The sequence below is a fragment of the Haemaphysalis longicornis genome, unplaced genomic scaffold, assembly GCF_048455015.1.
Source record: "Haemaphysalis longicornis isolate Haplotype H1 unplaced genomic scaffold, Haemaphysalis longicornis Haplotype H1 scaffold_10, whole genome shotgun sequence".
Taxonomy (NCBI): Eukaryota; Metazoa; Arthropoda; class Arachnida; order Ixodida; family Ixodidae; genus Haemaphysalis; species Haemaphysalis longicornis.
In genome coordinates, this window is record NW_027526204.1 from 110,701,804 (window position 1) to 110,718,475 (window position 16,672).

General features: G+C 45.1%; 1 protein-coding gene across 1 annotated transcript in view; it reads left to right on the forward strand.

Moving 5' to 3' along the window:
- The window catches only part of LOC144160027 (uncharacterized), a 59,464-nt gene extending 43,023 nt beyond the window's left edge, over positions 1 to 16,441 (forward strand). The window contains exons 9-16 of the mRNA XM_077691648.1: positions 4,045 to 4,179; positions 4,786 to 5,020; positions 7,828 to 7,984; positions 9,275 to 9,387; positions 9,803 to 9,932; positions 10,960 to 11,127; positions 12,875 to 13,000; positions 16,232 to 16,441. Of these exons, the coding sequence (XP_077547774.1) occupies positions 4,045 to 4,179; positions 4,786 to 5,020; positions 7,828 to 7,984; positions 9,275 to 9,387; positions 9,803 to 9,932; positions 10,960 to 11,127; positions 12,875 to 13,000; positions 16,232 to 16,441 (1,274 nt within the window). The remainder of the gene's footprint in view (positions 1 to 4,044; positions 4,180 to 4,785; positions 5,021 to 7,827; positions 7,985 to 9,274; positions 9,388 to 9,802; positions 9,933 to 10,959; positions 11,128 to 12,874; positions 13,001 to 16,231) is intronic.
- The last annotated feature ends 231 nt before the right edge of the window (positions 16,442 to 16,672 follow it).

Genomic DNA, 16,672 nt, shown 5'->3' on the forward strand with positions numbered 1-16,672 from the left:
GTTCAAAATAGCGGGTGCTAACCTGGAGAAGCTACAGTCGTTGATGTCATTGCTGTTATTGTGGTTGCTGCTGCTGCTGCTGCTGCTGCTACTGTTGCTGTTGTTGTTGTTGCTGTAGTTTTCATCATCGTTGTTGCTGCTGCTCTTGTTCATTTTGTTGCTGTTGTTGTCGTTGTTGTGGTCGTTCTCATTGTCCTTGGTGTTGTTGTTGTCGTCGTCGTCGTTGTTGCTGTCGTGGTCGTCATATGCATTACCAGCTGGAATCCATTGCATGGCAAACCGAAGGAGAATTACTTTTTTTCATGCGGTATATTCCTTTTTAATGAAAGGCTATGTTGTCCTAAAATGTTAATTCTGTCTCAAAGAACTGATAGAAGCAAGATTGTGGAGACATGTATGAGCTTCCACATGGTAGCAAAGAAAATCTTAACTTTATCTACCTGATTCTAGAGGCGCGATGCTACCGGAGCGCCTTTGTCGGCTGTTAACAGCAATTGTGGCAGAAGAGGGGAAACATTTCGCATTATTTTGACTTACTGCGTAGATAATTTGACAGCCACGGTTTTTATATATATTACAACTCCTACGCCATTGAACATTCTTTCAGCTCGATAATTAGTAAGCAACACTGTTCAGCTTGATGTTGCTGATGTCAATATAATATGGTTATAGCACGTGGTCTTACTCGAGGGTTACTGTTCAAAACATTAACTACCTAGTAGAGCAGACGGATTCATAAATACGAATAAATGTATATACTAAAGTGGTTAAACAAAACTGAAATGTGACTTCCAGACCGGCGTCGCATAAGTGACTACTTGCGTTAACTGACTATTCAATTTGAAAATCAACACCATTACTGAACTGTTTCCCTAAAACTTATTCTGTTTTCCTGGTTCTTTAGGGACTCCAACTCTATGACAAGTTGTAAAATGCTTCTGTTTATCGCCTGCTTGGTCTTAGGCGCGGTCGGCGCCAGCGCACTCGTCTTCTACACGACCAGTAAGGATTCTGGTATACAGTTCCGCGTTTTAATGCGAAAAGTTTAGTATGGCAGTGTTTGTTGATTGCCAAGAACAACGCTTGTATGCTCGCAACCTCTGTGAATTTTTATAAACCAACCCTACCATTAAACATGGGAGAATGGCGCAATTCTTGTGAAAGCCCACCATGTAACATCGAGCATGCAGACGCGAAAAGAGACGATCAGCCTCTGATAGCTGAACTAGCCCCATGAAGGGATACAGCGATTAGGTTCTCTTAGGAAGTACAGATAATCTAAAATGGTGAATTTGTTTCAATTGCATCCTGCGCGTAGGGCGCAGCGGGAAATTGGTGTGCATACGAGCCACTGCGACAGAACAGACGTCATTACACGATTGCCTATTTTTTTGCGCCTCACCCAAAGTCAAGGCCGTTCCAGCCTTAGAAAGCCTATTAAGACTCCACGTAGGCTGGGTCTGACCACATGTTCTACAGGGAACGGCGTGCGCACGTGTGGCGGCACTTTTGGGGCATCGTGAGAAGCCATACTTTAAGAGGTTTAGTCATAGGGGTTAGGTCCGACGTTGGTGTGGAAATGTAATAAGAGCATTTAAACTACAGGCTAATTCACTTATAACAAACTCCCAAGAGCCACGAAAACGTGCTGATATCAGTATTTCGTTGAATATATATATATATATATATATATATATATATATATATATATATGTGTGTGTGTGTGTGTGTGTGTGTGTGTGTGTCTGTAAGACAGAAAATAAGGGTTGGCAGTCAAAAACAACCTCGGAAAGCAAAGCGGAGGTTGTGGTGGGTCAGAGAAACAGATAAAGAATTTTTTGAGTCAGAAAAAAAGTATATAGCGAATCAGAAAATGGGAAATGAGGGGCTCGGTGAAATAAGACAGAAAATAATGTTTGGCAGTGTAGAAAACCTCGGAAACGAAAGGGGAGGTTGTGGTGGGTCATAGAAACATATGAGGAATTTTTTGAGTCAGAAAAAAAGTGGTTGTCAAAAAGAAAAAAATGCCCGCCGGTTGGGCATTTTTTCACCACTTTCTTTCTGAATTAAAAAATTCTTCATATGTTTCTATGACCCACCACAACCTCCTCTTTTCTTTCCGAGGTTTTCTTGAGTGCCAAACCTTATATATATATATATATATATATATATATTTATTTATATATATATATATATATATATATATATATATATATATATATATATATATATATATATATATATATATATATATATATATATATATATATATGCGTATATTCTTTATCACCAACTATGCAAACGAAGAGTCGGCCAATCGCAATCTATAGGTGGCAGTTACGTAACCATCAGCGCTCTCTGGAGCGCACGGTGCTGCGTTCGGGTAGTCTAGTGTGGCGTGAAGATCGACGCTGGCGACAGCAACGCTTGAGGGGCAGTTGATGCGGAGTGGCACATAATGTTCGTTTATAGCATCTTGCTAACTTATAAAATTCTAAACTATTCACATCTAATTACCTTTACCGTGACGGGCAATTTACGGCTGCTAAAACTACAATAGATACTACAATAGATACAAAACTACAATAGTTACAACTACAATAGATACAATAGATATAACTACAAAAATAGATCGAGCACGTGAGGTGTAATGTGCGACGAAACCAGAATTTTATGTGCAGATCTTAAAAACTATCCGTTCACTGGTTGACCACAAGCTGAACTCCACGCCTCACGCTCCCTCTTTATTTTTTATTCCTAAGTGTCATTCTGCCTGGAAAGAGGTTAACCTCGGTCGCGGCATCTGAAAACTGCGGGTAATGCTCGCCTATCTGGGATATCTTCGTTCCGATTGAACTTAAGTTGTGAAATCACCAGCTCATTACCCGTATCATGCCTTAAGGACTGTGTTGATTTCTTTCAATTTATTGTTCACCATATTTTTACCGTAACCACGTCGGAAGTGTTTGTTGTAAAAGTAGGACGCTTTGTGAAACGTTCGGTATATCTAGACGCAGTTTCAATGGGTGGCATAGAAAAGTCGCAAGTGCCCTGAAATATGGTTGCTATGACCGATAGAGCGTTATATTAGGGGTTGCTATAAGTAGTTCGACTTCATTACAGTTATTACAGGAAACTGCTTTTTTCATAGAAAGTTTTAGTTAGCGTAATCCACTCCGTTGTCGCCATATCGAATTCTGTTTTTTTTTTCGAAAAGTACCAATCTGGCGAGCGGAGCTGCACGTACCTGCGTCACCCCGTACTCTCTGCCAGCGCCGTGTCTTCGCTCACCCAGTACCGCTGGTTACGTGACTAATACTTGATATAACGTTGGAGACACTCGAATGCGTAAAATTGTTTTCATTAAAATACAAAAGGCGGTTTTAGTGATGTCAGGGTTGCAGGCTAATGTGCCCACTGGGTTATCCCGTTGGCGAAGTTGTACAAACCAAGCCGAAACAATTTACTCGCCCCGCATGGCCTCTATACCTCACTCAGGATATCTTAGCTTGTAAAGAAAATGAGCTGTACAAAAATTTACACCATCTTCCCGCAAGGGGAACCATGGGGTAGATGCAACGCATCGGGGGTTGCCGTTGCGTTTTCGTTATGTTAGCCATGTCAGCGTGTGGATTGCTGTTGTTGTGTATCCTTTTTTCACAGCATGTTCACCCCCAATGCCTCGCATCTACCCCATGGTTCCCCTCGTGGGAAGATGGTGTAAATTTTTGACAGAGCTCAAGCTGCGCGCTAACGCACAGCTGGCACGGCGACGGGAGCGAGCGCAACCGAGCGCAAGCTGCGCGCTGCCCGCGCTGACGCACAGATGGCGCTGCGGTGAGAGCGGCGGAGGGCGCAGCTGCCGCGGCGAGGAGAATGGGGGAGGGATGTGGCCTACGCCGCGACAACGACGCGGGACAAGGCGAGTTAAAGAGATGCGTTGCATCTAAAACACCAACCGCCAAAGTCGTTGTCAGTACTCCTTGATCTCCATAGACCGGGTTTACTAGCGGCAAAAAATGTTGCTTTATTCTGGCATCGCAGAAAAAGAAAGTGCAAGTGACGAAGCGGATTTTGATTTTGACCAATCAACAAACCAGCAACCAGGTTCCAGAACCGTTCCAGTATATTATCCTTTGCCTCGGCCCACCACCACTACTCATACTCCTCTGCCAGCTCGTAAGTTCTCTTGTCCTTGGCTATATACAAATGTTCGAGGGACATCGAATTTAAAGCGCACTGAGTATTCGGGATGACGTGGATTTGGCCCAGTTGGTGCGCTTTCTTTCTTTATAGAAAAAGGCACTACAACGTTGCAATTCGTTCCGAATTTCCACGTAGGCAAATTTCCGGACCTCGCGGCAGTATCTACAGAGGCTATAGCATTGCGCAATCTGAGTTTTCATAAATACAGCTTCCTCAGGAAAATTCGGCAGGAAGTCCGAGCAAGTGGCTGGTAGTGATGAAACGTTTCTGTGATGGAAATGCCTTTGGAAAGCCTCCTCGGCTCCAGGGCAATGTTTGCAGATCTTGGGGATTTCTAAAGATGTTTTTGCGGCTTCTTTATGTGAGGCTTTATGCTGCCATTGGTTTTAACATGAAGGGTCAGTTATAAAGAACATTAGTACTTCGGATTGTGACATCACTTTTGGCGTTGACCTCAGGTGTGGGGAGATTTTATTACTGTTGCACTTTTTTGAATTTCGCCTTCTTGTTTCTTGTAGACTGCATTTTTGAACAATTCACAGAGCTTTATCTCTTCCACTTTTGTGGCTTTCTGCGCAGAATCGCCGATGCCCAAATCCCCTCTTATCTGCATCTACGGCGAGGCGACGAACGAGTCGGTAGAGTTTCCCGAGAATGGATTATGCGAGTTCATGTTTTACGAAGGCTTGTACGGCACTGGCCAGCCGCAGCTAAACGTCGTGAACATTCTGGCGTCAGCGAGGCCCCTGAATCACTTCGCGTCGGAGGCAGCGGCGCCCAGTTCAACGCAGTATGGGCTGTCTTTGCGCTATGGGTGAGATCCGCGACATCAACGTCTGATGTTCTAGCTTGTGAAAAGGCCCCTTAAGCATACGTACTAACGATACCCCAGTTTTTATTGCTTTCTTCGACACTCCAAAGTGATGCGATTGTGATGCAAATGTGTGATGCAAATGTGAGCCCTCAAAACTTGCGCCTCGCGAACGCACAACTTCTGCATACAAAGCTCATGAACGCATACCTTTTCACCGCAAGCACGAAAACAAGTTCTGGCTATCAATTCTAGAGTGACCAGGAAAAAGTGAGCCATTACACTGGACCAGGTGGATTATCGCGAGCCTTAGGTGACGTAATTCGGAACGTTGTGCTTCGAATAGCCATTTTTCGGCGTCATTCGATCTCGGTAGATTGTCTGGCATCGGGAGGTACACATATTCGTTTGCGGGGAAAATCAGGTTACAGCAGCTTCGAGAACATTGCTTTTACAGTCCCCGTACGCTTGGAAGTTTTTGACACTCCCGGCGTCTAGAAAGGAGCCCAGAAACATTTGGCGTTCACGAGTCTGTCTTGCTGGATACACCCCATTGCGACATTGCTCAAGTCGATGTCGAACCGCCAATAGCACACCGTACAACTTAACGCTAGCTGTCAGTCCAGAAAGATCACTTTATTGAACGTATGGTTCAAGGAGGATTTTGTTCTAAATTCACTGGCCTGATATGGTGTCGGCACCAAATGGCAGACAGTTTCGCGCCCTTTTCCCTCCCTCGTCCCTCCCCTTGAAATCCTGTTAGCTTAGCTGCTAAATTCCCCAGCCTGCTTCCTACGTCTGCGCGATACCTTAGCTGCCCCACGACGTTGGCCGTCATGCCAGACATGGCGCATGCGTTTGACCTTTTGTGCACATTCATCAGTGTTTCGGGCCCGCCGACGACAATAGCATTTTTGTATATGTTCATCTGTTATCCTTCTTAGGCGCGTTTCTCTTCACGACTCCGGACAATTGGCGGCGTTCCCCGACAACAGAAGACAAGCGAAAAACAGTATTGAGAACGGCTACTTGCCAAATCAACACTTGAGAAGTTTCTGTTCCCAAGTTGCCAGCAAGGTACAATTGCGAAGTGAAATAAAAGAAAGCAAGCCCCCGAACAAGGCAACAGACATGCGCACATGAAAAGCTTGCGCTATGGGACGTCTCGCGCTTCTAACATACGTACAGCTTTGAGGAATTTTGTTCATGCATGTGAAAAATCATCATAGCTGTAGCTGTAAACCACTTTGTTTTAACATTTTTCAATGTTTATAACCAAAGCTTTATATCAATATGTTTTGGAACGCTTTATAATAGAACCGTATGAACAGCAGAGATCGCACAGAGACTTGGGGTATGAGCATCACAGTAGTATTCTCAGACAAGGTAGTGGAGCGTGCACCAGGAAAAAAAAACAGCATCACGGGTGGAAGTTAGGCCGCTGCTGGACGCGCTGTATAAGCCGTCACCATGGTTGACAAACAGGAGTCTCCTGACTATGGCCAGTGGGCGAAACGATCTTCGAAGGGGCTGTCACGGTCCTCGTCAACTGGGGATGGCTGCAGCCGCAAAGTTCAACAGAAAGTTCATCAGCCGATCAAGAAAAGTTCCATGTAGACTTTCGCTTCCACATTCTTCGAACGTTCTACCAATACCCCGTAGCTCTTAATGGGTGGGATTTCTCAGCCTGTAACCTGGGGTTGTCAGGAGCTCGGTTCTACAAAACATTGAATCCGAAAAGCCCACGTGCGAACAAAAAAAAAAACACTACTGATCAAATACAGTGGCAGGAGCAGGCGCAGTGGTTACAGGCAATATGGCGGCATCCTCAAGTTGAACAGATTGCACTGCCGCTGAATCTTGGTCCAGACCAGTTGACAAGAGGCTATTCACGTAACCACAGAATGCGGAAGAACTCTGCAGAATCGCGAAACATTTTTCTGTGTAGTTCAAAACCCAAATTCAGTAAATTCGCCTCGCTCGCTACTCACTCAACATTTTTTTCTGTCTTTGCGAAAATACAAGTGAATCACTGAATTTAATACAAACCCTCTACAGGAATATCTCACCACAATTCCCTAGGCTGCCATTTTCCGCCTTGAAGGAGTGGTTTTTGGAAAGGTTGGACATAGGTTTGTTTTGCCAAAACCACACGAATTTTTTCTCAGTTAATTACACAGATTTTAGAGGTGTAAATCATAATCCGAAAACGCCTGGCGACAGAGCACACGGTTACAGAGAACACAGTTACTTATGTTGTCACAGAGTCCATTTATTCTATAAAAATTCAGATGATTGGTTTCTGTTTTCTAGAAGTACAAAAATATTTTTGCTATCAACACATACCGGAGTTTTACTCAAAAAAGTAAAATCATTGTCTCCAAAAAGGTTTATTTTCGTGAGCCGCCTTGTGCATGTGTCACCGCATGTTTTTGCACATGTGTGTGTGCGTGAGCGTGTGCGCACGTGCGCGTGCGCGCGCGTGTGTGTGTGTGTGTGTGTGCATGTGTGCATGTGTGTGTGCGTGCGTGTGTGTGTGTGTGTGTGTGTGTGTGTGTGTGTGTGTGCGTGTGTATGTGTGTGTGTGTTTGCGTGCGGTCTTTTGCGTGTGTTGTGTCCATGTCTATATCTGCGTATGTGTTGTGTCTATTGTGTGGGGGCAAGATCGCACCAATATACTTTCTGCTGTCACACGCAGTTATTTCACGAAAACATCTAAGCCATTCATGGCCTCTTGCAGTATATAGGTTTATATTGGTGAACGACGTGTCGGAACAGACGCTCAGTGCTATCTCGTTCAAATCTTGCAGGGCGCAGGTGAAAGTGGCGCAGGACGTAGAGTCCCATGATGGGCGACGGAACATTGCCGAGCTCTGGAAACGGGGGATACGTCACTACGGGTTTCTCAACATCGACTTCACCAGATTCGACGCCGAGGAGTTTCGAGATGCACTCGCCACGCTTAGAGTATGTTTACACTTGCTTTAGTCGTCGTAAGGCAATACGCAAGAAAAACGCTCCGCAACTGTATTTTAGAGCTGCAGGAACTTTACAAATACCGCACAACAGGAGCTAGATACATGAGAATGAGAACAAATCAATGCCATATCTAAAAGCTGCCTGATTAATTGCTTCATCGAAGGAGCTTGTAAGTTGTCGGATGCGCATTAAAATAGGCGTGCGCACGCACACTCGTGCGAAGGCGCTGGTATACTGTGCAGTCTGATAGGATGCTGCGCAAGGTCCCATAATAGCGAACGTCCTTTGCAATGCTGCTTCTTTTATGGTTGATAGCTAATCGACTTCGAAAGTGGCAATCATTGAAAATGTCTTGGTCACATCATCGCTGTGCAGGGAAAGGCACATATGGAAAACATATAGGCAGTTATGCTTCTGCCGAAATAAATGAGTTCTAAAACAGCCATTTACTTCACGCTGCGAATCATCATGATTCTTACGCGGGGTAAACATGCTTACGGTGTTTTCAATAGTTTTCACCGACCGCTCGAAGCTTCGCTCACGCTGTTTACTTTTGGTTAGTATATTTACACCGGTGATGCCAATAAGCACAGGAGGCAGTCGTAAGGTCTCTCGGAGGCCTTCAAATTAAGCAGCGTCTAAAGGCGCTGATTTTAAATTGCCTAATATTGCTAATGAGGCTGTTGAATATAGCGAGTGCTCAGTGGTGTAAATATCAGTGTGAACTTGCGCTAAGAATAAAAAAAAAATGAATCCGAACGCCTTAATTTATAGTTCCCATACCCCACCAAAAGCCATTAATTTAAAAAATTTGCGGGCATATAATTGATGCTAAATCTCGCCAAATAAACAATGATTGCGTTTTAGCCTTTTTGCATTGCAAATTTCTATATGTGTTTAAATTCAATGTTGGCTGGTTACTGAACAACACCTCAACTTACGCCTGCCTTCACTAGGAAGCCACCTGAGCACGAGGTCGCGGGTTCGATTCCCGGCCGCGGCGGCCGCTTTTCTGATGGAGGCGAAAAGCAAAAACGCCCGTGTGTACGAGATTTCGGCGCACGATAAAGATCCCCAGGTGGTCAAAATTAATCCGGAGCCCTCCACTACGGCGCGCCTCATCGCCTGCGTTGCGTCGGCGCGTTAAACCCCAGAATCAATCAAATCAATCAACTAGGAAGCCACGTGGCTTTTGAACTTTTCGACGAATGCATGCTCCTTGACATGCGCGTGCTCCAGCACTGCGCCTGCTGTTATCTTTGGCATGTTCCCTTGCAGGTTTTAAACAACACCCTTCAAGGGCTCCGTACCAAAGCCACGGAAGTCGCATACACAGGATTGGGGTTTTATGTCGTGGCAGGAAACCGTCTCAGCGTTTTAGACGCCCTCACGTGAGTGCCACGCGGGTTCTGATGTTGAGATGCTCATGACCACTAAACAGTGACCTAAAAAATTGCACTAGATGCTACGAAGGCTTACAAAAAGGATCTGAGGTACGTTCACGTGCTCTGAGGGTTTGCCACATCGGTTGTGGCCGATTCCCTTCAGAGAGTCTTGAACACCTTAAAGTAGTGCACACTCGTCACGCACACCAGAAGGAAATATACAAACCAGAGGGCGGTTTTTTTCCTGCTTCTGTCCGAGTCGAGTGTGTGCCACTTTTATTTGTTTAAGAAACTGTACTAAACAGCTCTCTTCTCGATTCATCAGAGAACCTTGATGAAGTACAACATCATGCTTCTTGCCCTACGGTAACTTTGCAACGCATAACACCATACGCAACACACTTTTCTGTCTTGCATTCAGGGCTGTGTACACACCGTCGTTCATCGTCGCACATGGGCACATCGGCTTTGATGAACTGGAGTACGGCGGCAAGTGCTTCGTCTACCCGCCGACAATTATGAATGGAGCGATGCTATACGAGCCCAGTCAGGTTTGTCGCATGCACAGGACGCCAAGGCTGCCATTGCAGGCAGCCATAACTGGCGATTTCAGATATTACTGCATTATTTCACCTGATCGAATACTCAATTATGCTGGATGAGTAAACTTTATAAGGCGAATGCTTTGAGTGCCTTCTTGGGCGGAAAAGCAACTTTGTCTCGCTATAAGAATGCCCTCCGATGGACACAGAGTAAAGAAGTCCGTCAAAAATGTCACAATTTGTATTAAACCGCGCTTGTAAATGCAGTTCTATAATGTAAATCAATTGGTTATAAAAATGGGTGCATTTTACTTTGAATGGGAAATGAACCCTGGTCCACAAAGTATAAGGCAAGGCCATTACCTCCCCGATACATCAGCACCTTTTCCCCTTTAATAGCGAAATTGAACATGACAACGCATGTGCAACAACACCACCCAAGTAAGCCAAAAAATACAAAGCAAGAAAAGAAATGGGGGGACTACTTTACCTTGAGCGGGCAAATACTTTCATTACGACCAGGCCATTTATTAACGACAATATGCGTTCGTCATCACCTCTCCTAACGAACACTTCTCGCGGTTGAGATGATTTCTACAAACTGCCAGTTAACGGCTGTGCATTTGCATCTGAGTTCAGTGCATTCATACGGCTCCTCCGCATAGAATGCGGGTTTATGACGAAGAGCAGGGTATATGACGAAACATCTGCAACTATAGCAACATATCCGATTCCATTGTCCGACAAAGGCACAAATTTTTAAAAGGGCGCTACACGACATCCACGCAGTGTACTGTGTTCTAGCTGTCCAAGAACACACGTTAAACACAATGGCTCTCCCTGAGAGAGAACATTCTGCACCCACGGACAAGACAAACCGCATTGATATCATGGCGAGCAGAGTGTCCGGGTGTATCTCACCAAACACGTGAATGTGGCTACCCATTTAGGTGAATGCAGAGTGAGTCTTGACGCCAGTGCTTTTTAGCCATTGGTCTCCTGTCTGTAACATGGGTTCTGTTGTCATTTATTGCAGCTGAAAGCGCTTGAGATGCTTGAAGAACTCAACAAAACCGATGCATGCGCTCTCGTCGTGTCGGTGGCAATGTTCGGCCGCAAGTATCGAGCGGTAGAAAACGGGGACCTCCGTATCGGGACGGAGTGCACCTACCACTCAGATGATTACCTCGTCCCATACGAAGTGGTAAGGGGGAGTGCGTTCGAGGGACATCTCGCTGATATTGAGCGTGTCGTGCATTTCTTCGGCCTGCATAAGCACAGCTTTGAAATATTTCGCTCAGGCGGCGTCAGTGTAACTGCATTCATTTCATATCAGTAGACTGCCTTCTTAGCTACGTCTTGGGATATCGAACCCATTATTTGCGCGGGAAAAATATTTATATATAAAAAACAACGTAATTGGGTTTTAAATAAGTACACTTCTGCCACCAATGCCTCCACGTTTTTCTGTTGCGAGAAGAAGCAACGAGAAACTATAAGTTGCTACGAACAATAATTGCGTGACAAAGAACTTGTTGTGATTTCAAGAAATATGGAATCCGCTATTCTTCCTCGGCAATGATTTTAATCTACTTGGTTCACCAGGAACATGCAAGGTAGTTTAAGCCCATGTAAAGATACCTTTGTCTTTAAAAAATAGCTTTAAAATTGCGCCCCAAATCTAGTTTCGCATTTGGTCCTATTGTCTGTAGAGCACTGAATGCAAGGATGATCTTTTACACCAGTTTCTCCGTTGTCGATGTTAAGTTAGACCTTTCTATTTCTCTCATTAGAGCATTACGTTTAAATTGTTTGGATTTATGGCAGGTGTAGCAATTCAACGTCGCACATTTCGGGGATGCGCAAAATATGTATACCCATTCAGCGGATTTCAAATAATTTAATTTAACTAGATGTATCGTGTAGGAGTACAGCATGCAGTCCGAATTGAGCGACAATGATAGTCTTTTCGCACAACCCATGCAATATTACCGTCATTTTTTGTCTGATTCCATAATCATGCAGAAAGGATGTATAGTAGTTTCAAACCCATCGCTGCACAACGAATCGTCTCGTTCCTTACTGAACGACCACTTCGTTACATAGGCAAAGCAACATCCCATACATGTAACCTTCAGGGTTTGTCGAACGGGATGTGGGGCCTGAATTCTTAAAGGCCTTGTGAATTGATTATCAGAGTAAACCTTTATGGAGATTTACTTTCTGCCCTACTGATCACAAACAGCGCAGCCAAAGCAGACAAAGCTTGATACAGCTTGTTTGCTTGTAGAGCGATCGTCTTACATAAAGCTATTATCTGCATCATTTTTTCTTTATTCCCCTTGCCAAAGCGTGGCACTACAAGACGGATGAACTGCGTCAAGGCCCACAGAATATTTTAAAAGTTTCTTTGAGAACTGTCAGGGTCCGTCAGAAAATGTTTCGCATGTAAATAATACAAGCACCGCACGTCCATTTAAGTCGAAAAGGTCATCTGGTGGCCCGCGTAACGCCCGTGTGATTGCTTCCTCGGCTTGTGTCCCATACCTCGCACCACTGGCTTGTAAGGTGTTCGCGTAGAGAAGGTCTGCTGACATTAAAACGGTACGACGTAACAAAAGCAGAATATAACTTAAGCCGAGGCGGAGGTGTCCAAAATGGAAGGAGCACACAATTCACAAAATTAACCCCCAACGTGTTCAAGAAATTTTTGATGTTTCTGAAAACACGTCCCAGACCAGATTATCTATGTCGCGTCTTTTCCAGTTTGTAGCATACGGAGCCGTGAACGTTTCTGCTATGTGAACTGAATGTAGCTGATCAATTGCAGACAGGCTAATGTTCATGTTCGGCGACGTTCTTGATGAGTCCGTACCTCTTATGGCTTTAAATCAGACCAGTTTTTTGCACGGACACAATGACACTGACTCTGCATGCGTTTTCTTGTGCAGCTCTGTACCAATACGGCCTTCCGGTCTAATGTGACAGAAGACCCCACCAACAAGGCAATTTTTTCTTACGACGATGCTACCCGATGGGTTGTAACTTTCGACAACGAATTAACTTTGCGCACAAAGGTACGTGTCATCGGAAAAAACTCAGCGCCCTTTCGACTCTGTTGCGCTGGAACACCAGCGCAGCTGGACGCAGTCCGATGAGAAACAAAGAACGTTGTTGTAATTTGTGATTACGCATACCTACTAGTTAACTTGTTGAATAAAACTTGGAAAGGCTAGAGTTTCATGGTCTCGTACCAGCATGGGTCGGTCCCTTTTCATCCCGTAGAAGCTAAGGTGCTGACAGCAGGCGTGAATTCTACTATATTTACAACTTCGCGGTGAACTACAAAGTTAATTAACTAAACAAAAATTGGCGTAGTCTTAGGGTCATGATAGCGGCCGATTTCCATATAGTTTGTTTCGGCATAGTTTTGTGCCAACAATATTTACGATTTTCTGTGACCATGCTTTCCCTTTGCATGGCCACGTACTATTTTTAGCAGGCGGTAATTCGAGAATAGTTACAATTTCACTGTTAACAAATTCATAAAAGCAAATAGAAATCTGGGTTTGAGAGTCTTCTTTGCTGCTAATTGTCATCTAATTTATTTCGTGATAGGTTGGATTTGGCAAGAGTTACAGCCACTTTCTGTGACCCTACTCCCTCCTTCCATGGTCATGTATTCTTGTCTGCCAGCTGAGAATAAGTTTGCAACGTTTTCACCTTCCCTCAGAGCTAATTAAGACAACAAAACTCGATGTGGTAATACAGTTACTCTAGCGGTCAATTTCTGTACGATAATTTCCAAGACAGATTCAGAGCCAGAGAGCATCCTGCAGAAAGTTGGCTTTGTCGCAAGTTTCACAATTCTTTGTCGGTGCCCCTCTATCCGTGGACGCAAAAATTCCCAGAAATTTGCCCTACATAGCTTCGCTATAAATTTGTCTAAACACACGCGTGACTAGAATTTGAAGTAAAGCGAAGCTCTCAACCATCCTTGTATTGTGTTACCATCAGTGTTCTGAACTGGAGCATTGACATCAAAAAGCACCATTTAAAATGATGGTACTTTCAAATGCCAAACGCTGTTGAAAATGTCATCGAGGGGAAAGTTTCGATGGCAGTCTTGTTCCAGTTACCATTGCAGGCCGTAGTGCTCGCGACGGTCGCTAAATTTCACTGCCGCCACATGACGTTGCCTGTACTCCCGTCTTTGAGGTAGCAGACGTAGCATACATCCGTAGTCTACACCACAGTTCGCTCCGTAGCGATGACGCCCCTGTTCTGGGTGACGGTTGTTTTGAGCCTGCCTGTCCAGGAAGCTGGGGACCACTTTCGAGCTATTTTCGCTGGCGCTTGTTTGCGGGCTTCGTGTGCATACTAGCCTAGGAGGCTGTTAGAGCGCCAGCTCCAAGCGAGCAGCAACGGAGAGGGACAAGCTCCGTTGCGGCGGCCAGTAGTGATGATGATGATAATGATCATGAGGCTATCTTCTTTTAATCAGTCTTAATTCTCAGAGACGAGTGTCATATGTGGTTTGTTGTGAAAGCAACAGCGCTAGGTGGCCGGTATTGGGTGCCCTTCTCTCCTCCGGAATAGTGGCGAAGAGGATGCGCGGGGCTCACAGTGCGTTTTCAGTCACAGAATAGCAGCAACAGCCGCAGCGTGGGAAAAGCCGGGAGGAAATACAAATGAAGCGTCGCTTGATTTGCCTCTTCGCAAGGTGCTATCCCTGCGTAGGCAGGGCGGGAGGAGTGTGGGCAGGGCATGTAATGCCAAGGCAAGGTAACCGTTGGTCATTAAGGGCAACAGAGTGGACCTCCCTAGAAGGCAAGCGGGGCAAGGAGCTGCAAAATGTTATGGGGGCAGATGAGATCAAGAAATTTGCGGGAATAAATTGGTGGCAGTTAGTACGGGACCGGGATAATTACAGCCTTACGGTGGAGTCCTTTGCCCTCATGTGAGCGTAGACAGGCTGATGATGGTAATTATGATGAATATTATTATGATGATAATGGTAAAGCCGTATCCGTTGCTGAAAAACCAGGGGTCCGTCATAGTGCCCGGTTTTGTGCAGAAGACATGAGATGACGGAAAGCCGGCCTGGTGCGACAAATAGGTACAATCTCTGTCGAAGTTCGGGAGGCCACGCGAATAGTGCGCAGGCCGCAAAACATTCAATGTACAAGGCCATGTCCAAAGCGAAGCTGAAACGTATTTGCCTAAAAGCAATAAAGAACACTTTTTTCTGACTGAAATAAAACAATTTTGTCACAGTCAAAGGTTAGTCCTATTCTTTGAATTTTTTGGGAGGTCTAGAAGGCTTAGGTTGGCTCACGATAGGTTTTGGCAAAAAGAATTACCCCATGCGTTAGTCTGTTCTCGTAACATGCGCGGCGCGCTTGCTAAGGCAGCTCTTAAACTGGGCTGGTCTATTTTGTATGTACACACTGTGGCCAAGGAAATAGGTAGTACGTGTACTATAGCTTGTCCGCACCGACCCCCGAAAGGGTACTTAAGCCAAAACTGGTTCTCCTGTCCTCTAAAGCTATCTGGTGTCCTGTTTCCGCCCATAGTTGGCTGATGTGAACTTAAGCGACGTCTACCAGATGGGCAAAGGGCATTAGTTTGTTTCATTTATTTGCCAAAGCAATTCCAAACACATGTAATATAATTTGGATAACAGAATTTTCTACCCCTGCCCCAGCTTCACAAGAGAGAGTATGAAATCAGATCGCGAAAGGAGTCCCGGTACGGCTTGCGGAAAAAGGCTGATGCACCTGGTCGTACGCACAATTGATCTCGGTCCTTCTGCGGACATGAAGCGCAAATTGACCGCTCGACTACCATGTAACGTCACCAATTTTTTGAACTTCTCGCGCCTAAACAACAGCTTCGGGGATTTTACGTAGTCGCTCTGCAAAATACATGGCAGTGTGAATAAACTAACTTTCGCGAATATCCCGCGAAATTCCCTGTGTGTCAACGGGCCAAACGAGTCAGACGCACTAAAATAACTCGTTCTCAAACTGCCGTTTCAATAAATGGCATCTGGCACTGCTATCGTGGCTTAGATTGTTGGTGAATAATCTCTATGGGTGCCGACAGAACTACTGTGTTTTAAGTTAGTAAAGATAACTTAAACCTCGATGGCTCCTAATGGACTCTTGTAGAAGTATATTCCGGTAGTTTCGCTCACACAATCAGCTGGCTGTGTGCGTGGTTGAACTCAGGTGCCTCAGAGAATGCATTCAGCTGTTAACGCGCCGTCTAAGAAAAGCCTGATTGAATTCTGCTGCATTTTACAGCTGTGCGAAGGAAAATCGCAGAACTTGGCCCTTGAGTACGGAGTCGCTGTCTACGGGATGGAGTACTCGGACTACGCCGTACGCTGTCCCGACTTGTCTACGCATGGGTCCTACACCAGACTGCTCATGGTGAAGAAAGTGCGAGATTTTCTGACGGGGAAATTCACCAAAAGCGATGACGAGGAGCATTGCAATACGATTACCCTATGAGGACCGCTCCAGATGCCATTAAAATCATGTGTCCTTGAGTATTTTTACGGATTCCAGTGTAACTGTGCTTCTTGGGTCTGATCTTGTAGCTTAAAAGACACGGTGCTGTGTTCATGTGTCTTTGTGCGTGCGTGTTTGTGTGTGTGTGGGTGTGCGTGTGTGTGTGTGTGTGTGTGTGTGTGTGTGTTTGCGTGTGCGCGTGTGCGTTGTAGTGTTGTATGCGCGTGCGTG